The 25,553-nt window shown below is 41.6% G+C and overlaps 1 protein-coding gene across 2 annotated transcripts; it reads left to right on the top strand.

Annotated features, from left to right (window-relative positions):
• The first annotated feature begins 449 nt into the window (after positions 1 to 449).
• psme4a (proteasome activator subunit 4a) lies at positions 450 to 25,098 on the top strand. Of its 2 annotated transcripts, XM_076162940.1 has the most exons (48): positions 450 to 1,107; positions 2,059 to 2,199; positions 2,485 to 2,601; positions 3,984 to 4,040; positions 6,934 to 6,978; positions 8,122 to 8,271; positions 8,474 to 8,537; positions 8,628 to 8,702; positions 9,193 to 9,315; positions 9,400 to 9,492; positions 10,327 to 10,592; positions 10,722 to 10,908; positions 11,002 to 11,091; positions 11,175 to 11,239; positions 11,413 to 11,563; positions 11,662 to 11,760; positions 11,865 to 11,934; positions 12,034 to 12,101; positions 12,198 to 12,413; positions 13,054 to 13,211; positions 14,321 to 14,416; positions 14,627 to 14,682; positions 14,799 to 14,855; positions 15,032 to 15,087; positions 15,185 to 15,283; positions 15,455 to 15,517; positions 15,601 to 15,696; positions 16,571 to 16,702; positions 16,812 to 17,021; positions 17,324 to 17,460; positions 17,654 to 17,707; positions 17,798 to 17,927; positions 18,065 to 18,146; positions 18,262 to 18,415; positions 18,516 to 18,585; positions 18,685 to 18,810; positions 18,893 to 19,045; positions 19,252 to 19,356; positions 19,439 to 19,530; positions 19,617 to 19,748; positions 19,829 to 20,037; positions 20,957 to 21,042; positions 21,162 to 21,290; positions 21,831 to 21,986; positions 23,125 to 23,287; positions 23,372 to 23,505; positions 23,596 to 23,735; positions 24,015 to 25,098. In XM_076162940.1, the coding sequence occupies exons 1-47, from the start codon at positions 911 to 913 to the stop codon at positions 23,728 to 23,730; spliced, it is 5,544 nt and encodes a 1,847-aa protein (XP_076019055.1). In that variant the 5' UTR covers positions 450 to 910; the 3' UTR covers positions 23,731 to 23,735; positions 24,015 to 25,098. The 2 variants fall into 2 exon arrangements, with proteins under 2 accessions (XP_076019055.1, XP_076019061.1); XM_076162946.1 differs by lacking the exon at positions 3,984 to 4,040 and having other exon boundaries at positions 451 to 1,107.
• The last annotated feature ends 455 nt before the right edge of the window (positions 25,099 to 25,553 follow it).

Raw genomic sequence — 25,553 nt, 5'->3', positions numbered from 1 at the left:
AGTTTTACCATCATCATCATCATCATCATCATCATCATCATCCTCATCCTCATCCTCATCATTATTATTATTTTTATTATTAGTATTAGTATTAGTATTAGTATTAGTAGTAGTAGTAGTAGTAGTAGTTGTTGTTGTAGTAGTAATAGTAGTCGTAGTAGTAGTATTATTAGTATTATTAGTATTATTAGTATTATTATTGTGGTTGAGCAGACAAAAATAGATCTTATTTTTGAATGGATGAAGTCTAAGTTTCATAACGATTCTTTGTCACTTTGACCTCCACCAGTAAAGCGCACAGGGTTTTATTTTGAGCTAAGTGGATTGACACTCATCCGGTTCGAGTAGCCAAAGGGAGAAAAGCGTGGATGGAAAATTGCATGCTGGGCAATGCAGTGTTTTATAAGCTGCCGGCGGATATGACGGTTTATACGTAGCGTGTTATTTTGTGTCGTCTCGCTGCTAGCTTTGCAGTAGTTGGATAAACCAGTCGACGTTGACGGTGTTCTGGATGTGACTGTGCTTTCGTAACAGACTGCTAACTTTAGCTAGAGCGGTTGGCTGTCGGACAGATATTTGGGACCTAGCTTAACCGGAAAAGAAGAACTCGAGTGCCAAACCGTTCTCTGGATGAATTGTTCCTTCGTTAGCCTCGACATTTTATGCTATAACTTTGGTAACAATGCTTTCCGGTAAAGCAACTTAAATTTGGCCGGTTAGCCAGCTAGCTTGGTAATTACTTGTGAATGTCCTAACTTAGTCATTGTAGGCCTTCTTAACAAGCTTACGAATCGACAACTAGCTAGGTGGGGAATTGTTAGCGGTTCATATTGAACATATAGCGTTTGGAATCTGAAGTATAGCAGGAGATTGCTAGCGCAGGGAAGCTAGCCAATTCTGAATTCGTAATATGAAAACAGAACAGTCTGACACGTCTGGGTTCCACCCTCAAAAGGACATAGTATACAACAAACTTCTTCCGTACGCGGATAGACTAGATGAAGAGTCGACTGAAATCTTGCGTAAAATAAAAGGAAACTTGGCCCGAGCCGTCCAGCTGAAAGAAATATGGCCAGGTGTGCTGTTTTGGACCCGGAAACTTTCTATGTGAGTAACCATCGATACCTTTCATTGAAGCGTCTGTGTTGTTTCATCGTATTTTCTGTCTGAGCTTCTTGAACTTAACGGCAACTATTGTCTAAACGTACAACTCAATAAACTCTTAAGATATGTCCGTCAGTGTTGACTTGACGGTTTATAATCATCGTTTTAGGTCAAGATTAACCATTAAATGCTAAACAGGTACAGCGTTGCTGTTACCACGGTAGATAATCCGCTATGTCACTGTGGTTGTGTTGTGCTGGGCTGTTTCTGACAAGCAAACAACACATTGCTCAATGCTTCCCTGTTTAACTGAGCTGTCCCAGATACTGCAGCACAGTGCTGGCTCATTCCTGGTTATGTATCCTCCTGTAGTTACAACTATTCTCTTGTTTATGGTAACATTACAATTTCAATCATGAAAGTGAGAGTCTATCTACAATTTCACAGTTTGGGAATCAATGAAACTCTCTCGCTCACGCTCTCTCTCTCTCGTTTGTCAATTTAATATCATATTCTATAACACATAAGACTGTTTCATGTTGTTGGACTTGGTTTATCTTTAATCCCTTTCAGTCCTCACTCACACTGGCTCACAGTGCTTTGTCCAAGAGTGAGTCGCTCCCAGCTCTGAGAGATGGAAAGTTCACTGACTGGTTGACCCAGATTCTGATGGTATTTTGACATTTTAACAGTGACAGATACATTTTCAACATTCCGTTTTAATGGTCTCATCCAAACTTGTACCACTGAAGTTTTGTCACTTTAAAACAATCTACTCTGTCATTCTTCCTTTAATAGATGAGTACATCAGTTGTAATTTTTTATGGTGATATTACATCTGACTGAACTGAACTATCGTGTTTACATTTCCATGCTGTCTAAAGGAGTTTTTAAGCAAACATAGTGTATCATGCAACTGGAGTAATGAGTTTTCAATCTCTTCTTCCTATTTAGGTACATGCGTCTGTATGGGCGGAAGTTCAGCAAAGAGGACCATGTGCTGTTCATCAAGCTGCTCTACGAGCTAGTGACAATCCCCAAACTGGAGATCAGCATGATGCAGGGACTCGCTCGACTCCTTATTAACCTCCTCAAGTAAGAATGGGTCTCATCAGAGTGACTTCACAAACTTGCACATATGTCATTTATTAAGCTCAAATTATTTCCCCCTCAAAGTCTCACATTAAAGATGCATTTTGGAAGATGCAAAGAGTTAAGCTAGATGGGTAGAAAATACTCGAACAAGCTATTAATACGTCATTGTGGTACTATTTCCGACGGCTAAACATTGTCATGTGTAAAGGAAGTATGATGAACAAGGATGATATTTTTGTCCTCGTCTATCTGTGTCTGATCAAGTCTCATTCATCTCTCCAACAGGAAAAGGGAATTACTGTCAAGGGAGGATCTTGTGTTGCCTTGGAGACCACTGTATGAGTTGCATGACAGAATTCTTTACTCCAAGACAGAGCATCTGGGCCTCAACTGGTTTCCCAAGTACGCCTTTTCCTGTTTTAAACATGCTTAAATGCTGATTCTACTAGATGTTGCTGGTATTTATGAAAATATGAATTAGTCAGAGGTTGTATTGCGGAACAATGTTTTCATGTGCTTGTTTGTCCAAATTTGAGACTGACAATACTTTTGTGTCCCTCTTCCATTTGTCCTTCATAATGTGTAGCTATCCATCCTCCAGCAGACCTTTTTGGCCTTTGATTATAGGAATTGTTGATATAAGACAAATACCCTAGAATACAGAATCAACATTTGAACAAAAGTCAAAGTTATTACATCACAACATTGCTTTTATTTAGCCTTTATTGAATCTAGCAGGTCCCTTTGGAGTACAGTGTCTATTCTTCCAAGGAGTCCTGGACAAGATGACACATGCAATTTAAACACAGACAAGTAGAGAACACAAAACATTTAGTTAGCGCAACACCCAAGGTGGAACGTTTCATGAGATTGAAGTTACTGAAAACCAGTTATTATATCAGGTAAACATTCTTAATCTGGGAGTGGTCTCTAAACAGGGTGGATTGGGGAGGATTTGAACAAAGTCTGTACTGAAGCAGTTACGCAAACATGTCTGACCACTTCCAAATTGTTGAGATGTTGCCTGGAGATAGCTGCCTTTTCATTCCAACACACCACTCTCATTTTCCTTAGGGCAATGTTTCCATGCTGTTAGTCTAAATATAGTACTAATGACTAAATAAACAATTCAGTATCTGATATTTAATGGATGATGCCAAACAAAGTAAATCGTTGTTCACTTACCTTGGATAATTTTGTGCGCTGCAAAGGAAAACGATTGGCCACCGCAGACTTCTATTGCTTCACTTTGACTTCTCCTGAAATGTGAAAACAATCCTATTAAGACCTCATAGAATACTTTTCATTTAACAGGGTAATTAGGATCATGTTGTCTTTTTTTTGTTTTATCGATTACCTTTGCCTAACTAGACAATTTGTTTGAGAATACATGGAGGATTTTGCTTCAACTGGGACTTAAGTGTTTAAGCTACAGTTTAAGTCTCACGTTGAACTCTGTAACGCCCTTTGGAAAACCCCAAGGCCATTCTTACAGCAAGCAGTGCGAGGTGCTCTTTTATGATGTTATGGGAACATTGTATCTTTCTCATAAATATGCCATGCTTACACGCCACCATTATGTTCTATTAAAAAAAGGGGGAAAAGCATAATTTTACAAGCTCACCTCTTTAAAGCTATACTTTTCTACGTTACACATGTCAACATGTTAACATAAACGGAACATGGTGATGAATTGATGTACAGTATGTTAATATATCTAGTGATTGGCTCTCTGTCGTGTGCTGAATGTGTTTTTTTATTCCTTTGTCTCCTTTCACATTCAGTTCTCCACGGCTTCGTTCATCCACTAAACTCATAATGCTAAAATTGGTTCAGAGGTGGTAAGGACAATACTTCTCTTTGTGTTTTACTTTAATTCATCTTTTCTTAAACACACTGCATGTGAAAGACAGCAGGGATGTCCAGCAGCCCGGATATCCCTATGCACCTTATGTTGAGGGATTATATATGCATCAATGTTAACATTTCACTCATATTTGAGACTGTCGCACTGCAGCTAACCACCTAGTCTTCTTATTTACAATCACACAAAGCTATTTTGTTGACTGTGGTGTATTTGTTTTTTTTAAAGGGTTTCTTGTATCATTTTCTTGACCACCTATAGGGGATAACTTGAGACCCATATACATACAAAATAATAGTAGTTTATTTCAGGAGTGATGGGTAGCACGCACTTTTTTTCTCGTTCTCCCACCTCTGGAATGTGGTGGGGTGGTGGACATGTTGTTTCGCTCCAGCTCTCGCACTGAGGTCATGAAATAGGTTTTTGAGGTTCCCTCCTCCTTTGATCATCTGAGCACCCGGGGCCAGATCTTCATACAAGAAACGCACGAGTTAATTGCGGCTGGATAAGAGTGCTTTTGTGCGTTGCAATCAGTGAATTTGCTGGCTTACTAAGCGCATTTTGCATGTGAATTAGCGTTAATAAGGTGCAGTTGAATGGTATATTCTGTCCAACAGGGAGCCCTCAACAAGCTTGAAAAAAAAAAAAAAAAAAAAAATCTAAATTCAGTAATACTGAAATCCAATACTAATCAATGAAGTCACAAAATATCAAAACATTTTACTGGGACGCAATTCAACATCAGCCGTGAAAATCCAGATTTTCATAATATCCATGTCACAGGAGAATAACTGAGGAAATCCAAATAGCATATGCTTATGATCCAGTAGGTGTTACCTTTACTGAAAATGTAACTGTAATGGACAAAGTCTGGATACTTCGCCACAACATCTGTGATTGTGTGCTACTTGCACATTCATGGAATATGTGTGTTTGCAATTTCTATAAATGTGTTCGCTGACGGAAGAGCGGTATGTTAGTGCAGTCTATGGCTCCAATAACATTGGGAAATGTCAAACTCCTGTTTAGTGTCTTTAATCTCGTCTATGTTTGTGGGGAAATTGTAACGTTTCTGCGCCGCAACGGTGTATTCAGCACCAGGGACAGTGTGCGACAAGCTGCAGACTTTGATTCACCACTGGCTTTAATGCCTTCACTGATTTGCACCTGCTCTTCAGAGGCGGGAAAAATTTCGTGCAGAATTGACCCCTGCTAATTGCGTGACACTTAAGTTAATTCAGGGGAATACGTAATTGGTCACACTTATAATCCCCCCCCCCCCCCCACCCATTACTTGCACAATCCTCCCTCATATGCATTAAAGGGAGAAGCACCTAGTCGAGTGGGAGGTGGGAGGCAGTAGTCGAGGCAGTAGTCGAGTGGGTAGAGCTTCCGCTTAGGTTGCTGGTTCGAGTCCCTGCCGAGGTGCCCCTGAGCAAGGCACCGAACCCTCAATTTGCTCCCCCCTCTGCGAAGGGTGGTAATGTAATGTAATGTAAGTCGCTTTGGATAAAAGCGTCTGCCAAATGATCGTAATGTAATGTAATGTAATGTAATGTAAGCACACCTTGCGATGACTCACAGAGCTTTCAGGCAAACTGCTTCCAGGCCCGTATGTCTGTGTGACACATAACATGCATGTTTTTTTTGTTTTGTTTTTTGAAGCAAAATGCGGCAAAACTACACCCCAGACCTGCATTAAAGGCTCAGTACATCTGGCCCGCAGTTAGTCATTCTTGTTGTAGGGTTTGCAGTGCATGGGTTTGATGCTGGTCTGTGGCCTGTGTGTTGTGAGCTTACTGTGTTATAGTTCACAATCCAGCAGTACCCATGCAGTCAGATTCATGCAGTTTGGCTGGTAGAATGTCAACCTGGGTAAAGCTGCTGTTTGTATTAGCATTAAGAGTATTAGACTAGATGTGTAAAATATTGATTTTTACAATAAGACTTTGATAACAAAAAAATGCAAAACAAGTCGTCGAATGGTTTAAGAGGGCAGGTCCAACAAGGCATGGCTTGACCTTGCATGTGAGCAGATATAGGTAGGATTGTGCTGGAGAACTCCAAAGCTGTGGTTATATTGGTCCTGAGCTTTCAGCGCTGTGACGATAATTATGTCGACAGTTGCTTATGCATAAGAGTTGTTTATTAATAGTAGCAAAAGCAAAACCATTTCGACCAACTGTTAGAGCTCTGAGTGAACTCAAGGTCAGATGTTAGGAATGGACAGTTATTTAACAATGAACATGCAGCACAATAGAGCCCTGCAATGAACCTTGCCTTTGTCAGTGATCTTGATTCAACTTTGATTTTTGAGGCCATAGCTGTGGATGGCATTGTGTTGGTGTACAATTTATTAAAAGGTGGTTCAAATCAAATTTGACATGAGGTGGAATTACATCAGAAATGGCACTAATTATTACTGAGTCCAACACAACAAATTATTGCCTCACTCAACAGTTTATTTAACAAAAACTGAACATTGAAACAAACTTGCTTTGTTGATAAACTGGTTAGTGAGTATATTTGCTGTAATTCTAATAAAATGGTTACTGTATGAATGATCAATTATAGCATGTGGCTAGCCAAGAAGTTAAACCAATGGGAGTATTTTTATTTTTATCCTTTAAATATTTATTATTTAATGAGGTATATGCAGTCTGTTATATTAATACAATGTTCTCACCAGCCCTCTTAATGGCTGTTTTACTTTACACTTGTCAGGTATGTGAAGACATATGTGTGTGCATGCAGTACAATTCAAGTTGCCTTGTTTTGAACAATGCTTCCTCACCTGGCATCCTAACATCCGTGTTTGTTTGTTTTTTTCGACGCCTCACAAAATTTCTGTTCATTTTTCTTCTTTTCAGCTCTGTGGAAGGCGTGTTGAAAACACTTGTGAAAAGCTGCCGGCCGTAAGTACACGCTACTCTTCATGATCTCCTTATCTGTAAACAATACCCATCCATTCAGATTGAAGACTTATTAAGGGCTTGTCAATATTGTTTTTACCATCTGGACATACAATTACTGTCCAAAAGATTAATAGATATGGAAATACATTGATTTAATTCTTTGTTGTGTCCCTGATTGTTATCATCACACTTGTTGATGTGCATGTGGAGATTTTTGAGACAAACACCAGGGGCTCAGTCCCTCACTTTGCACGTACGTTGATAATCCTATTATGTCATCTAATTCCGTCTTGTGTGAGAGTCACAGTGAGAAGGGTGAGTGATTTATCGTCAGCTGCTGTGCCACTGTGGATCTGTCGTGAGGCAGAGGGATGTAACCTTGGCGGGAAGCCACAGTGTTTGCTGGTCTTCTAGGGGATAGTGCAAAATTGATGGGGGCTTGGTTACCTGAAATGACCTGCAAGCTTCGCTCAGACTCGTAATAAAGCAGGAGATATCCTCTGAACCTGAACAGCAAAAATGTCTCTGTGGAGAGATTTGACTCTGCGGCAAAAAGTTCACTCTGACATAGAAATTTGAATATCTGCTGTTTCATAGGTATTACAGTCTTGAGTGTATGAGGATAATACAAACATGTATAGATAAACAGATCTTGACATGTATGGATTCCTTTTTATGTGGTGTGAATTTGTGCGGGTGTGTTTGGGGGGTACAGTATTTTCACAACATCAAACAGCACCTTGTCATCAGCGTCCATCAACTGCTGACTAAGGTGTGTGTCTGGTCTCTAAGGCTCTATTCAGACCTATAGTTTCTTTGCTTTGTTCTGATTCAGGGAATAGTCTTGCAAACCGTTTTGTGATTGGTCAGAATTGACTTGGAACTTTTTTATAGCCTATACAGTGCAGCAAGTGAGTTGTGTCCGTTTATTGAGGCTCCTGGTTTCAGCGTAAGGACTACAAACAAGCCAGGTCTGAATACAGCCAAAGCGTTCGAACAGATTCAGATGCTTAAAGTGCGTGTGTGTGTGTGTTCATAAGGTGATGGATGTTATTGAAATGTTTGCGTTCATCATCAACCATGGTTTCTTGGTGAAACAATTAACTGTTCTTAATGCCTTTGTTTTTATTTTTTGTCCTGTAGATATTTCTCAGATTCTGCTACTCAGGAGATGCTAGATGAGTGGCGTCCACTACTCTGCCCCTTTGATGTCACCATGCAAAGGGCTATCAGCTACTTTGATCTTTTTCTACCCACAACTCTACCTCCAGAGCTGCACCACAAGGGGTTCAGGTAAGAACCTCCTCCCCATCATGCACTTGAGGGTGAAATTTAACATGCAGTTCCATTGAGGAATGGGTTTTTCCTCCCCAGATGGATCAAAAAATCTAAGCAGTTTGTTTTATTTGATTGTAGGGAAACTGTATTCAGTAGGGATTGGTAGTAGATCTCATTTATGCTTACAATTGTCCTTTGTCTGCTTGTTGTCCAACAGGTTGTGGTTTGATGAGATGATGCGATTGTGGTCGTCTGTACAGAATCTCCCAAGCTGGGAACTGGTATGAGCTGAATTCTTTGAAAATTGCTTAGATGTGTAGTATTTCACTAATTATGTCTTCCCTGTCTAATATTTTCCAATGTCTTTGCAGCATTTGGTCAACCTCTTTGCTCGGTTGGCTAATGACAATATTGGCTACATTGACTGGGACCCTTATATTCCTAAGGTTAGTTACATTTTGTAACGCCACCCATGGCAGGCTGTTCTATTTTTTGGTGGCACGTGTGACCTGATCTTTGTGAAATTGACGTGTGGTGTGTATGTCGCAACCATTGCTGCTCTTCAGAGGAACAAACTATCACGTTTCCTTGTTGGTCTCGATGGCTTGTGTAATGTCTGCATTTTGAGAGGTTATTTTGAATCATAGTTTGCATACACTGCATATTCCTTATCGGTGATAAACGTGCCCTCCTGACCTGTTCAGTCAAGTGAAATGTAAAGGACTTGTAATTGGTTTTGACAGAAAAAAAAACATCAGCAATCAGACCAGAATGTCCAACTTAAAATCTTGTAGCTGTTTGAAGTCAATTGGTCCTGAACATCCAACTAAGCAGCTGGACCTTGGATCCATGTGGCTACTCTGTCAGCACTAATACATTGAACATGGTTATGTAGAAACGTAATGATTTACCCTAACTTCTCAATTGACATTTCAGATTTTCACAAGAATTTTGAGGAGTTTGAATCTACCTGTGGGGACCAGTCAGATGATCGTCCCACGCTATCTCACCAATGCCTATGACATCAGCCATGTGGTGCTCTGGATTTCATCTCTGCTGGTAGGTACTTCTTGTACTTATGATGCTAAAAGTCTGCAGTTGATGTAGAACAAGCTGTGGCAATGACTGCTGTGTTGATTTCAGGGAGGACCCAGTAAACAAGCCCAAGCACAACTCGGTGGCCTTTTCAACAGCATTACATCATTCTTCCACCCATCAAACCATGGCCGCTGGTTGGTGAGTCCCTTGAGCTTCTTGCGGATGACTGTGGAATTCAATCAAAACACCCATCTTGACAAAGCACATTATTGCTGAAATGACACATTTTACTATATTTCAGATAGAACTTTCTTCCATTGTGTTGGCAGGCTTACATCTTATTTGTATACTAGGATTTCTACAGTCACAAGTGTACAGTTCCTGATTGAGACAATTAATTGTCTGCTGGAAAAACATGTTTTCAACCATCACTTGGAGCTATGCCAATTGTTCCAACTGTGATTTCAGCATCATGTCCTAAGTTCAAACAAGAGGGGGCAGTTCTAGGGAACTCCCTGACACTTGACAGCTTGTTTTACATCAGATTCTAGGTCAGAAATAAGAAGAGGACATGTGTGACACAGTGCAACGAACAGTCACTAGGATCAGGACCACATACCTATCTTATTTCTGACCCCTCCGCTAGAACTGAAGCACCAGACAGCAGGCTTCTGTCATACACAAATCTTTATTTATAGCAGGGGCATGACTTTGTGTTTATTTTTGGCTGTTGCTTGGAAACATGTGAGATAGTTTCCTCCAACCAGTAGCTTCATTACATGTAAACAGTGTTTCGCAAACAGGGCAATGTAGAAATCAAAATGCTGTTGTCCTGATGAAACAAGTGATAGTTTTAAGTTGTGCATAAATACTAGCAGATTAAGTGTGTGTTCTCAGTGTGTTGGTTTTGTTTGTCCGTCTGGTTTCTCATGTTGTTGCCAAATGCTCCATATACCCTGTCCATTTGTCAAGGTTACTTACAGGCACACCGTCACCCTTTTGTAATACATCTGCCTGTGTCCTTATGTCTAGATGAAGCTCATGAAGCTGCTCCAACGTCTCCCAGCCAGTGTGGTACGGCGCCTGCACCGAGAGCGCTATAGAAAGCCCACATGGCTGACACCAGTACCAGAAAGTCACAAGCTCACAGATGAAGATATCACAGACTTTGTGGCCAGCATGATGCAACCAGTTCTATTGGCCATGTTCAGCAAGACGGGCAGTCTGGATGCAGCCCAGGCCCTGCAAAATCTGGCATTAATGAGGCCTGAACTGGTCATTCCCCCTGTACTGGAGAAGTAAGTGGGGTTTCCAGAGTAAGAGGATTACATTGAAAGAATTGCATTTTTCCTTGAATCAATTTAAATCAAGCTTATACTAAACTTAAATGTATACACAAATGTCAATGTGCCGTATTTCTTTCATAGGACATACCCTGCTCTAGAGACTCTAACAGAGCCCCACCAGTTAACTGCTACTCTGAGCTGCATGATCGGTGTGGCCCGGAGCCTCGTGTCAGGCGGGCAGCGCTATCCTGAGGGTCCCACACACATGCTACCCCTGCTCATGAGGGCTCTGCCAGGTGTAGACCCCAATGACTTCAGCAAGTGCATGGTGGGTTCTTCTAAAGGTTCTTCCACCTTATTCATGTTGGCGTTTTTTTTTTTAAATGTCTTGATTTTATATAATTGTCATTCCTGTCTGCAGATCACATTCCAATTTATTGCTACATTCGTGACTCTTGTGCCTTTGGTGGACTGTTCGTCTGCCCTTCATGAAAGAACTGACTTGACGGAGGTAAATCATTGCTCGCCTTCTAAATATGAGCTGCACAATGATGCTTGCCTTCAGCGATGTCATCATTTTTGTTTGACTTTCAGGTGGAGAGAGAGATGTGCTCAGCTTCAGCCGAGTTTGAAGACTTCGTCCTGCAGTTCATGGATCGGTAGGTGGAAGCATTTTGATGACATAAACAGTTTTCTTTTATAAGACAAGTGGGTCCAACCCTGTTACAGCAATATATTCCCTCTGAAAGTATTCCCTCAATATTTCAGGGATACATATGCTAAAACCCTATAAGTTAAGATTGTGAACATTGTTTTTTTTGTCCCTGCACAGATGCTTTGCCCTAATCGACAGTAGCACCCTGGAGCAAACTCGAGAGGAGACAGAAACAGAGAAAATGACTCATTTGGAGAGTCTGGTAGAGTTGGGCCTGTCCTCCACCTTCAGCACCATCCTCACACAATGCTCCTTGGACATCTTCAAGGTCCGGCCTCATTTTACACGTCTCTCATTACACATTTTGCTCCGTCAGCTATATACATGCGTGTTTCTATATGTATTGACACCTCACTATTTTGATAGGTGGCTCTGGGAAAGGTGTTTAACTTTGCCACCACCAACATCTTTGAGACACGTGTAGCTGGGAGAATGGTAGCTGACATGTGCAGAGCTGCTTCCAAGGTGAGTCGTTTTGCACTAACAAACCCCAAATGTATTCCCGAAAGCACAGCTTGTTGTAGTTTCTCAGTTTACTGTCCGCATCATCGCTGTGTTTCTGTTTTCAGTGTCACCCAGCAGAGTCACTCAAGCTGTTTGTGCCACACTGTTGTAGTGCCATAAACCAAATTGCTGTCAGTAAGTGCTCAGCAAATAAGAAGTACAAAGTGTAAAGGAGGAATTCAAACGCAGTTGGCTTTTGTCTAGTGTCTTAACGCCCTTTTTTTTCTCCTGCAGATGAGGAAGTGTTGAATGACGAGGAGCTTGACAAAGAGTTGTTGTGGAATCTTCAATTACTGTCAGAGGTGATTTGACACACATGCAATACTATAGAATAACTGTCTCCAATGCCTCTTCTCTTTATCAACCATATGTTACTCTCCTTACCACGTACACCTCAGGTGGCTCGGGTGGATGGGGACAAGATTCTGCCCTATTGTACTCAGCTGGTTCAGATTTTGCAGTTGACACTCCACCTGAAGTGCAAGCAGGGCTACATGCTAGCTTGTAACCTGCTGCACCACATCCTTCGTTCCATTGTCCTCACCTACCCCACAGAGTACTGCAGTGTGCCTGGGGGCTTCCAGCAACCAACCAACGACTATCTGGCAATCAAGGTACTATAATTGATTTCATTCATTCACCTTTTCTTTCTGCATTCTCGCAAGCGTGCAAATAGATATTTTAATAGTACCCGATCCTCAATAGGAGCCATTCACTATAAGAAATTACTTTATCACTTTCCTGGACAGGGCAGGGCTTATGAGATGCCTCACTCAGTTTACAGTGCCTTTAAGCACTCAGGTAGCAGTTATATGTACAGGACTGTTTGTCATTCGGATTTGAACATTGATCTGTGCAATTAAATTTTACAGCAGTGGGTCATTCCTTGCAAGTAACGCTAACTGTAGCAGAAATAGGTAACAGAAGAAGCTGCTGAGTCCATTGTTGGTGCAATGCAGTGGCAATATTGTGTTGACCAACTGGTACCCACAGTGCTTTGTTGAAGTTTCAGATAGGTGTTGTAGGGAAAATGGCACCTAAAGATTTATTTTCAATGAAACCCCAATGAAATTTGGAAAACTGGAAGATTCTAATCCATTGGATATACTTCCACACATGTCTTTCCCTGTCTACACACCTATAACTCACATTCTTGCATAATAATACATATGTTTTCAGTTGTGTTAATGTAGCCTCGTAGATATTTTTATCAATCAAAACATCTTTGTTGTTGGTTGTGATTGTGCCATATAGGACTGGGGTCGACCAGGGGACCTGTGGAATTTGGATATCCGGTGGCATGTTCCCTGTGTGGAGGAGATCTCTTTTGCTTTTTATCTACTGGACCTTATTCTGCAGCCTGAGCTCCAGCGCCTTCAAAGGTTTGCGCAGGGAGAACAGGACATGAACAGGTACGTGAGAACAAATCTTGTTCTCGTGTTCACACACACAGTCACTTTAGATAGGGCCTACATGAAGTCGCACAGTTCCACATATTCATTTATACATATATGAACTCCGCAGACACATCTTGGAGCAGTTTGAGTTTAGCATGGATGTGCGAAGGGGCAAGCATGTCCTGTTGGCTCAGAGGCCGGAATTGGCACGCTATGGGCTCTACCACCTACACATGTCTGACAGACCAGATGCAGAAACACTCGATTACGCTCAATACCCTTCCCCTATGCCTCCCCCACTCAGTATCACTATCCTAATGACCTGGACAATAAAATAATCCCTTTCAGTCAACGCGGGAACAGCAAGTCCCTAGAAACCACTAGAATATTTGCACAAAGGGTAATTACAAATGTTCAATGGTCAATGTTCACAATTGCCAATTTATGTATCGGGTAACTTTAGTAGCCATTTACAATAAAATCAAGTCAGTTAAGACGAGGTACAAAATAACATACAGGGTCCCAACATAACATAAACATGTAATACCAGGATCAGAACATACCTGGAAAGTAAAGCACACAGCAATGTGGACACTATACAAAGTGTAGCGTGGGGGTTCTGGTTACAGAACGCTCCTAGAACTCTTTGCTGCTCCCCCTTAAGAATCCAAACCAAAGAAAGGATCATAAAATACTGAACATCTATTAAGTGACTGATTATCCTGCTATGGTCATGAGCAACATCTGACCACCTCATGACCTGTCCTTGACTGTGCTGAGTGTGCTTATCACAGGATGGGTCATTCACAGAGAACTGTGATAAGACTACTACTACTCTCCTGAAAGAATGTGAGATAATTTACCAGTCGGTCTGAAATCACACATATGTCACATGGAAACAATCTGATACAATTTGCACTCGTATGACAGAAAAGATATGGACAAGAATCAAGATCCTAGAAGAATATATTAAACCTTCAAGAACCAGATAATGCTCCCCCACTTTTGGTCACAAGCTGGAAGATTAACACCCCCCCCCCCCCCCCCCCAGTGTATTCATTCATTCATTCCAGCTCTGTAATAAATGCATTTAGTTGATAGATGGTGTTTTTTTTGTTTTTCAGAGATGATGTCCTACAAAGCTTGGCCATTATTCAGCACTGCCTCCTAGGAGCTGGCAGTCTGATGCCTCCACTGAAAGGAGAGCCCATCCCTGATCTGTAAGCATGGTTCAGCTAAACTGGTGATAACCTTACTTTTTACTGCCCGGCACAGGATTTTGTAGTGTTATCTGTGGCAGTGAAGCCTCTTCTTACTAGTTGATTAAACGTGCTGTTCCTATTTTCAGCCTCATCTGTTACCAGTTTTTATTGAAGACAATTTTAAATGTTTAGTAATGAAGTTTTCTTTTCTCTGCTTTTTTTTGCCAGAGTCTGCAGTATGGTGAGTCTAGATGAGACTGGTCTCTATACAGGGATGGAGTATGGTGAGTCATTTTACCTTAAGTGACATCAGATGGTAAATGTGATATGATATGACATATATAGTATATATATGATATGACTACTCTCTCTCAGCCTGTGTTGTTATTGCCAACTCCAGATCAATCCAGGGAGAACTACAGAGATGCTATCTGCAGTGTGATGAGAAAGCTTCTGCGTAAGTGTTCACCTGTACCATCTTGGGCCTGTGATGTCATTTTGCTTATTCTTAAGCCACATTTCAGAACACACATTGAGCTTATCACACAAGTTAAAAAACCTCCTTCGGGACAAAATATTGGTTTCCGTCCCACCATGTTGAATTTCTGGCTTCCCTTCCCTCTTCTCTTGCAGATTACATTTTGGAGCACTCTGAGGATGACACCAAGTCTCTCTTCTCCATTATCAAGGTATGTAAGCAGAACCAAAGTCACAAATACATTTTAGCTAGAATACAACTTTATTTCATTAATATAATGTATGTCATTATCACATAACCTTTCACAGATCATCAGTGACCTGTTGCACTTCAAGGGTTCTCACAAACATGAGTTTGACTCCCGCTGGAAGAGCTTCAACCTTGTGAAGAAATCAATGGAAAACAGGGTGAGAAGCCCTAAGATATATTGTGCACAGTACTTTATCCATCCAAGTACTTAATGAGCATACAGGACCATGTCTATATAGCATGTTAAATGTATAAGAGCATATTGACACTTCAGCATATACAGTATGTAAATCTAAAAAGTGCCTAACGACTGCCTGTTGTGTTTGCAGCTTCATGGCAGAAAGCAACACATCAGAGCTCTGCTCATAGACAGAGTCATGCTCCAGCATGAGGTAAGTCATGATCTGTGAATAGCACCATTACCTGATCAATACTAATTTCTCCTGTTTCTGACTCGGGTTTTCTTTTTTTTTAGCTACGTAAACTAACAGCAGAAGGATGCCGGTACAGAAGCGTACACCAGGAGCTAATGAAAGATCTGTTGAGGCTTTCCACAAGCACCTATAGCCAAGTAAGTTTAACAGGAGGCTCAGCAGCAAAAGCATTATTTGACATGCCAAATATATATTTGCCTCTTAATTTTTTATCATGAAGGGAGTACATGACTGGACTCACTTCACTTTAACACAACAGATTATTCTTCATTAAAGGCAGAGTCCTAAATTACAGACGTGGCTTAAAGTGTTACCACAACAATAAGAAAGAACCACAATATTTATTTATTTATTTATTTATTACTCGAAACTAACAAAAGAAATGATCATCCACCACCTATATTGGATCAGCTCTTTGTTGACAGAAGAAAAAATGATAAATTATTTCACAATACTGTGAAACATGGAGGAGACTCGGTTATGTTATGGGATTGCTTTGCTCTGTCTGGCACAGGGCGTCTTGGGTCTGTGCAGGGCACAATGAACTCAGAACGTTGTATAGTAAGGCATTCTGGAGCAAAACGTATTGCCTAGCTATAGAAGGTGCTTGATTGCAATGGCCCACTGAGAACTTTTCTTTATTTAAATGGGCTGAATGACTAATACGATTGAAGACACCTGTGATACTTGTTAAAGAAAAAACTATGCTTGAAGTATCGCTACAATCCAATTATTTTATATCACTTCTAAGGAGTATCACTAAGTCTCTCAGTGTTAGTTTTGTTAAATATGGAATATACAGGTGGATGTTAATTACTTTTGTCAATCATTTCACAGAATGGTATGAACACCAGCCACGTCTGTATTTTTGAATTCAGCTCACGTTTGCAATAAGGATTGGTTCTTTTAAACATTACAGCTGAGAAATTAGAATGATTGACATTTGCATTACAAATCTGAGCACATGTAAAATCAAGAATACGTCATTTGATACTTGCACTGCCCCTACAGGTACGCAGCAGAGCTCAAAATGTTCTGTTCACTGCACTGGGAACCTACAACTTCTGCTGCAGAGATCTGATTCCACACGTGCTAGAGTTTCTCAACCCGGACAAGAGCAGTGTCACACAGCAACAGTTCAAAGTAGGAGCACACTCTCTCACATGTCTGTATCCTGTTCCACACAATGAATATACAGTGTGTGTGTGTATATAAATATATATTTTAATATGCTATCTCTGTATGTCTCCAGGGTGCCTTGTACTGTCTTTTGGGGAGTCACAATGGCGTGTGCCTGGCCAATTTGCATGACTGGGAGTGCATTGCTGTGACATGGCCGGCCATTGTACGCTCTGGCCTCAGTTCGGCCATGTCCCTAGAGAAACCCTCGATTGTGCGGCTCTTTGATGACCTGGCAGACAAAATACACCGCCAGTATGAGACCATTGGCACCGACTTCTCCGTAAGGACAACACTCAAAACACCTTCACTAATGGATCACAGAGGAAAACAGTTGTGTAACTTACCAACTCAAAACAGAATAAGCTATCAAACATTCTTTAGAATGGATGTAACCATTGATAATATGATAATAATTTTTTTGCTGCCATGAAACTTTGTTAACTTGGCTTACTTTATGGTGTTTATTACCTGCAGGTGTAACTAATCATGTTGTTTTTGGAAATGTACAGAAAAAAGAGCCAGCCTCTCCAACAGGTTTTAAAGTATTGATTTGTGTTACTATGTGGCTTTTCTTTCCGTTAGATCCCTGCTGAGTGCTGTGCTGTGTCCAAGCAACTTATGGTCACAGGAAATCCCATTCCTGAAGAACCCGTTCCCTCAGAGGAAGAACTGGCAGAAGGTCTGAGGAGGCAGGAGCTCAAGAACTCCGAGTCTGTTGGGTGAGTTAACACCAAGAATATAATAAAAAGTTACCACACTAGACCAATTTGCTGATCAAATTAGCTTGTCCTGTCCCACCTTATTTTAAGTAACTATTCTTGAAATGCTGTGCCCATAACCTGCAGCCTCTGGTTTCCTAATAACTCAGTGGCTCTTGACGATGTTCACAACTCATTATTATTCATTTTTCAGAAAATACAAAAAGCTAATTGGAGATCTCCTGGACTGCATCAGCAACAGGAACATGTAGGTTCATTTATTATGAACTTTATGATCAACTCATGATGAAATTCAAACATTATCTGCATGTAAACGCCTATTTTATTAATGTTGTAGGCCTTGGAAGTTCGAACAAATTTCGATTGGCTTCCTGTCATTGCTATTGAGGGATGACCACCAACTCCCAGTACCTGCTGTTCTGTTCTTCGTCAAAAGCCTCAACCATGATTCCCTCTATGTCCGCAAGGTATGGTTTGTACCTTCAAACCCAATACGTCTCAAAAAGTCAATCGCAATTGAATGTCGTTAAACGTTAAACAACATGAATACATTCCAACATTTCATCTGGAAATTTTGTTTCAAATGTCTCACTTTCTCCATAAGGTGGCAATATCAGCTGTTGCAGGGATCATGAAGCAAATCAAGAGACCACATAAAAAAGTGTCAATCAGTCCCTCTCAGCTCTGTAAGCATTATGAAGCTTTGGTTTATCTAGGTTTCTTTTGTTTTAATTTTTATCTTATATTCTCTTCATAGTTGTCATGAATAGTCTCTCACAAATCTCCATTTACCTCTGGTAGGTGAACTGAAGGAGTCGAATGGTATCATAGCTGGGGACCGTCCAGACAACCAGTGGCTCCAGTACAACAGCAGCAACTTGCCACGCACACAGCAGGACTGGGATAGCTGTACATTTGTGGAAAAGACTCACTGGGGATACTACTGTTGGCCAAGGTTCTAATATCTACTTTTTCCCAATTTCTCCTGATTTGTGTGGTTTCTTGTCTCTCACTTCACTTATTTGTATTCATCACCCTTTCATATTGTTCTCTAGAAAGCTGATGATGTACGCACCACTTGAGGAGCAACCCAAACACAACCTGACCAGAGAGGAAATGACGGAGGTTCGTCAACAAAAACCTACTGTGAAACATAACGCATATTGTGTGAAATTAAAGTTAACTTGTTTAAAATTACAATAATCTTTTGTCCTTCCCATACAGCGAGAGCAGATCATCTACGACCATTTCTCGGACCCAGTGTTCATCAACCAGTTAATCGAGTTTCTCTCTCTTGAGGACCGAAAGGGCAAGGACAAGTTTAGTCCTCGCAGATTCTGTTTATTCAAGGTGAGAGGGCCTGAGGATAAGTTCGATGTTAAAATGAACCAAAAAGGGCAAACGCAAATAATCCCTTTCCACGATCTCCCAGGGTTTGTTCCGCAACTTCAGTGATGCATTTCTTCCCCTGCTGCGGCCGCATATGGAACGGCTGGTCGCTGATTCCCACGAGAGTAAGCAGCGCTGTGTTGCTGAGATCATCTCTGGCCTGATAAGAGGCTGTAAGCACTGGAGCTACACCAAGGTACACATTTCGAGCAACATGCCCCATCGTCCCTCATATTTGGGTCGGTCCCTAGGTATTATAGTTCACGGGAAATGTATCTGAGTGAACTTTTTTGTGCTGAATTCTATAAAATGTCCTTGGAAACACATTAACCAGTACATTCATAGGCATACTTATTAAAAAGTGCTTGATTGTTTTACACAACAGCCGTGCTCTGTTGACAGGTCGACGATCTTTGGGAGCTGTTGTGTCCGTTGCTCCGCACAGCACTGTCCAACATCACGGTCGAAACTTACGCAGACTGGGGCACCTGCATCGCCACTGCCTGTGTAAGCCTATGTCTATTTGTGTTCATTAGCGTATTACTTTAGCCGTCCGTCTGGCATTTGACTTTGTTGTTTCTGGCTACAGGAGAGTCGAGACCCACGCAAGCTTCACTGGCTGTTTGAGATGCTAATGGAGTCGCCGGTCAACGGAGAAGGGGGCTCCTTTGTTGATGCCTGGTGAGTGGAGTGCCTGGATCATCCGCAACCTTAAACAGAAATGCGTGTGACTAGTAAACTGAGATGAGTGTCCTTTTCCCCCCCAGCCGTCTATATGTGCTGCAGGGAGGCCTCGCTCAGCAGGAGTGGCGTGTTCCAGAACTCCTCCACAGATTGTTACAATACCTGGAGCCCAAACTCACGCAGGTCTACAAGAATGTACGGGAACGAATCGGCAGGTGAGGCCTTTGCGATCACACAGGTATAATTTCACTATGACATATTTCTGTCTTATCTTTCTGACTTGGCGTCATTTCAGCGTGCTCACGTACATCTTCATGATCGATGTCAAATTGCCATACACTCAGCGAACCACCTCCCCACACATTTCTGACTTCACGGAGCGGATTTTGCTCCAGCTGAAGCCCCTAACTGAGGGTGATGAGGAGATCAAGAACCATGTAGTTGAGGAGAATGAGGTGGGAGAGCAGGACGAGAGGACGCAAGCAATCAAGCTGCTTAAAACAGGTCAGTCCAAAGTGCAATTTCACAAAACATTGGGGTTTGGACGGAAATTTGTTTAAAAAAAAAAAAAAAAAATACAACCGGTAGAGGAGACAAGCTGACTAGTGTTTCTGCAGCAAAATCCAATTTATTATCCTAAATCATTATAGTTGAGGTGTTGCAAGATAGAAATAATGTTTGTATAGTCATAATATTTGAAATTTGCACAATTTATATTTCATACTATCTGTACCATCGGCATCATCAATCATGCACCAATGTGTCACTATCTTTAATGCTCCTGCTTTGAGGGTGGTGCTTTTATGAAATTTAAGATCCTCTGATCTTATCTTTTGGTTCATAATGAAACCAAATTACATTTGGTTGCTCTGACTCTCCCTTTACTTTCTGCCATATTGCTGAATCTTCTCGTTCTTTGTTGTTGAATAGTTGGCAAACCAACTTCATGGCGCATTACTGACACCAGCTGGGCTGGGAAGTGGGGCTGCATCGCTGAATAATCAACTACATGCATTTTTATTGTTAGATACCCTGCTTGTAACACTACATAACCAGCACTTAATTTCCATTTGAAGAGTGTATTTCAGCTGAGAATGTTCATTGGTAGAAAAGTAGGCATTGCTCTGCTTTAGTACACTGTAACACTGTAGAACCAATACAGTAATGAGTGTTTGCAGTGGATCTTGCAAGAATGTGGGCGAAGATATTAAGACACATGGTTGGAGTGATGAAGTCGATCTGATTGCAGCAGTTTGCAATGCATAAATGTGAGGTAATTGTTAGCAAATAAGAAATGTGTCATTGTCTAATGCTGGGTGCATTTGAATGCTGCACATACAGGTAACGTAGCTTAACATCCTACTTTAAAGCAGCAGGGCATCCCTTTGTAAAAATACAAATTCCTGTCTTCGAATGTCTGCAGTGCTCAAGTGGCAGATTGCCAGTGCTGGGCGCTCCTTCTCCACTGCTGTTCCAGAACAGCTGCGATTGCTTCCCTTGCTGTTTAAGGTAAAACACGCCGCCTTGGTCTTATTCACATTTTCTTTGTGTGTAATTATCTTTATGTGTACTTTTTTCTCTCACTGTCTCACTTTTCTTCTCATCCAACTGCCTCTCCTACTCGTCAGATTGCTCCAGTTGAGAATGATGACAATTACGACGAACTGAAGAGAGATGCAAAGACCTGTCTGTCTCTGATGTCTCAGGGACTGCTCTACACAGAGCAGATCCCATTGGTCCTCAGTGCCCTGCAAGAGGTGAGTCATCTGCTGGCTGTGGCTGTTATTCCACTGCTCAACAGAGTTGCACCTCACTGGGCCTTTTACAGACCTCAACACCTCTGTGTCATGAGTTTAAAAAAAACAAATGGAAAGGGAACTGCAGCCAGAAAAAGTAATTGAACTCTGAGAACTCTGCAGGATTTGAGGGATTTGGAGACATTTCCTTCTCTTCTCACAAAATGATTATACTTGAAAGTGAAGACCAAAAATGTACATAAAATGCAAAAGGAGTTAATATTCATTATAAACCGAACAGGTCTGTACTGATGATATGATATTCATGAACAAATCAAATGCTTGGCTCTGCGTCAAGCTTTAGGGGGGATTTAGCTGCTTATCAACAGTTCAGATTTAATACTTACAGCACATTCATGTAAAATCTGTTAAACATGACTGGATGTTCCCCCTAAAACCGAGCTAGGCCAAACGTCTGGCCTAAGGTCTATTCCTTCCTGTGAAGTAAACGCCACTCCATCCTTTATTGACGTGGGTCGGGGTTTTGTTTGTGCGTTGCAGATTGCTGGCAGTAGCTCCTGGCACGCGCGCTACACTGTGCTGACATACCTCCAGATTATGGTGTTTTACAACCTGTTCACCTTCATGAGTGACCAGAGAGCAGTCAATGATGTCCGGGCGCTGGTGATAAGACTGCTGGAGGACGAACAACTGGAGGTAAAAACAAAACAAGCACGCATTCGCTACTGTCGAAAGCACGAGTATCAATCGCAAACGTGCACCATGCAGTCAGTCTGGTGGAACAGTGTGTGGCATTTGAACAAGCATACGGTCGTCTGATTACATAATCGGGAAGCTATTTGGCCAATACAAGTGTGTTTATGCCAGCGTGTGCCCTCACTGCGTTTCAGCTTCACTAATAATGATTCAGCAGTCCCCTCCTTCTGGCTCTCCACTCCCCCCCCCCCCCCCTCTGGTCTTCATGCTGTTGCTACGGAAACCACTGGCTGCAGTAATCTGTTGCTATGGAGATAACGTTCAGATTGAAGGAGGATGAGAGAGAGAGGGATGGAGTAGAGACACAGGAGAAGTGGGAGAAGGATGCCAGTAGCCTTTTTTGTTTTGCTTTTTCCCATCAACCCTCAGCTTGAATGGCCTCTCCGAAAACCTGTTGTAGGTTTCAGATGTACAACGCTTTGCTCTTATTTAAAAACTCCAATCACCTTTATTTGAAACGTAAACATCACTGTGGCTGTTGAAGTGGTGGTAGATTCCAACTACTGTCTACCTGCTGTCGTCATTTGGACCCTAATGGCAGCAGCAGCTATCCGGGCTGTGTGACGCTGTGACGCAAGGAGCATGAACACACTGTAGCAGCCACTGACAGTATTCTGTCTGTATAATTTGTCTTTGACAGTCTCATTCTTTTAGTTGAATTGTACATCAAGGCACATTTGGATTCATTTGTTTCATTACAGTGCTGTCAGTCATTGTGTGGTTGTTTATTTGAGATTGAGTGGTCTGGTAGATCTGTTTAGAATGAAGGATGTGGGCCCTGTAGTCTACCTCATTTTGCCATTTTAGTATCCTATTGCCATCTAAAAGGTGATGGTTTCCCAGAATGTATCTCTGGAGCTTCCATATCCAATCTTGCTTGCAAACAGCTTCCATAAAGAGAGACCAGTGAATTGGCTCCTTTGTCTCCTTTGTCCTTGGTCTGTTTTGCCTCATGTGCTGTTGGATGCCTACTCCTTCTGAGACACGTTTTGATTAAATACAAAATGTGGGACTGTCACAGAAGTAAGGCGGTGTATTGAGATTGTTCTTTGGGTGTGTGTGTGTGCGTGTGTGTTAGGTAAGAGAACTTGCTGCCACCACACTCAGTGGCTTCCTTCAGTGCAACTTCCTATCTATGGACACGCCCATGCAGGCCCATTTTGAGGCTCTCGGCAAGACCTGCTTACCTAAGAAGAGGAAGAGAGACCTGGGCTCTGTGGTGGACACCATACCTTCTGCTGGTGAGGAACTCTTATTAGTTTCATATATGCAATAGCACACTCTTCATCCTAATCTTAACGAAAATCTTCCTCGTGTCGGCACAGATCTGGTGAGGCGCCATGCAGGTGTGCTTGGGTTGAGCGCTTGCATCCTCTCCAGCCCGTATGACGTTCCAACCTGGATGCCACAGCTGCTGATGGACCTGAGCGCCCACCTCAATGACACCCAACCCATCGAGGTACGTCACCGTGTCTTCATAGCGACGCCGCCGTATCATTTTGTAGAGATCTCATTCGTAACGGCTTCTCTCGCCTGTGCTGCTTTCCAGATGACCGTGAAGAAGACGCTGTCAAACTTCCGGCGGACTCACCACGACAACTGGCAGCAGCACAAGCAGCAGTTCACAGACGACCAGCTGCTGGTTCTGACTGACTTACTGGTCTCCCCTTGTTACTATGCCTAGACCCGGTATGGCTCTCACTCCTCTAGGAACAGGACAAAGACACTACATGTGCACACAGGCAATACGCACAACTGCAGACGTACATTTTTAAACCTATATTTGCCAATCAGAGTTCATTCATTGATATAAAAATACCCTTTCATGGCTCTGTAGGAATGTCTTAAGCTACGATTGGAATGTTTCTACTCATAACAGTCTTCATTGACGATATAATGTGGATATTTGACACAAGTTACTTCACACCAGCATGCATAATGACAATGGTATTGTTTGTTTCCCCCCAGATGATGGAGATAACCCCAGACTGCAGAACCAGGAGACTCCAGGTTTTTCCACTAATGACTGGCACTGCTGAACCGTGACTGAAGTGCAGTCATGACTTGTTGCACACAAAATGGATTGAAGAGTTGCGTATTTATGTATTTAGCCTTTTATTTACATTTCTACTATACTTAATATTTAAGGTTCAATCATAGCAGGGATGACTGTCCTGCAGTTTGTAACATTACTGTACAGTTTTCTTTTTTCCTTCACCTTTTTTTTGGGTTTTTGGGGGTTGATTTGCTTAGTGTGTGTGGGTGTGTATATGTGCACGTGTATGTATGTGTGCGTGGGACGCTTGAAGACATCTGTAGGTGTCCCACACATTTCTCAGGATTCTATCCCAAGTATCAACTGAGCCAACGTGTCTGGTGGAGGACAAACACTTTGCTTTCTTCCACTTGTGAAGTGTTTTGTCTCTAGCCAGGAGAAGATGGTCTCCTTAGTTTAGATAATGCAGATGTTTGTGCGGCAGTTTGATCTATCTATGATTCTATACATCACCTGTGTGTGTGTGTGTGTGCGTATTCATGGTATAGCAAATATGCACAAACATATTTATTTATTTATTTGACTTTTTTGAAGTGCTATGTTTTTAGTTTTTTTCCTAGAAGAAATGTTGAGACTGAGCAGATTGTTGAGCTTTTTTAGCAGTGGAGCCTCTGTGTTCATGAAAGGGAGAGGAAGCTCCCCCCCGCCGTCGTGCTGTGATGTTTGCTGTGAAGGTTGGAGCACAGTTTGAAAGCTCTGGCGTGTGTCTCAATGCAAAGAAAGAACCAAACTGCCTGTCCATAATCAGGACCCCCTTCTCCCTCTGTCCCCTCCACGTCATGTACCTTTTTCTAAAACCCAGGGATATTCAATTTTTTTGGTTTGCTAAAGTGTCCCTCTGATAACTTGAAGTCGGTCAGCATTGGAGCATTTAGTACCTCATTTCTGAATAGTGTAGTGCCAAAACTGCAGTGATGAATTTTTTTTTTTTTTTTTTTTAGATGTAATATTTGCTTATTGAATGAGATAACAATAAATTGTTTTTATCAAAAACTACATCTGGTGTTTTTGATCATTTTCATTGGAATCCATAACTTTGCATTGCCAACTATTTCAAGGAGTGTTTTGTTTTTTCACACCCATGTATGATCTATAATATGAACACACCTGTGATGGTGTTAAAGAGGAGCATGAACATTTCAAACTTTCAAGTGTTGCATCGTTTTTTTTAGGTCCCTAATTTACATAAAATACACAAATCTATGGCCAATGAGAGGGAATTGATCACTGTGCTGATGGAAGCCGGTAACGCTGGTGCATTGTGTTGGTCCTATGGCACATCATTACTGTCCCTGCTTTAAATATCCTCACAGAACATCGCCACTCCACTTGTCGCCTGGCAACCACGTTGTTGAGCTCATGCTCTCAAGGACAGCATTCCAAAGCGACAAGTATAAAACGAAATTAAAGAAAAAAATTTAGAGTAATATTTTTGATTTTCTTTGTTTTAT

Source organism: Genypterus blacodes, unplaced genomic scaffold (assembly GCF_046128005.1).
Source record: "Genypterus blacodes isolate CSIRO-AG114 ecotype Tasmania unplaced genomic scaffold, CSIRO-AGI_Gbla_v1 ptg000012l_1, whole genome shotgun sequence".
NCBI lineage: Eukaryota > Metazoa > Chordata > Actinopteri > Ophidiiformes > Ophidiidae > Genypterus > Genypterus blacodes.
Note: the sequence above shows the minus strand (reverse complement) of the source record. Positions and strands in the feature narration are given on the sequence as shown.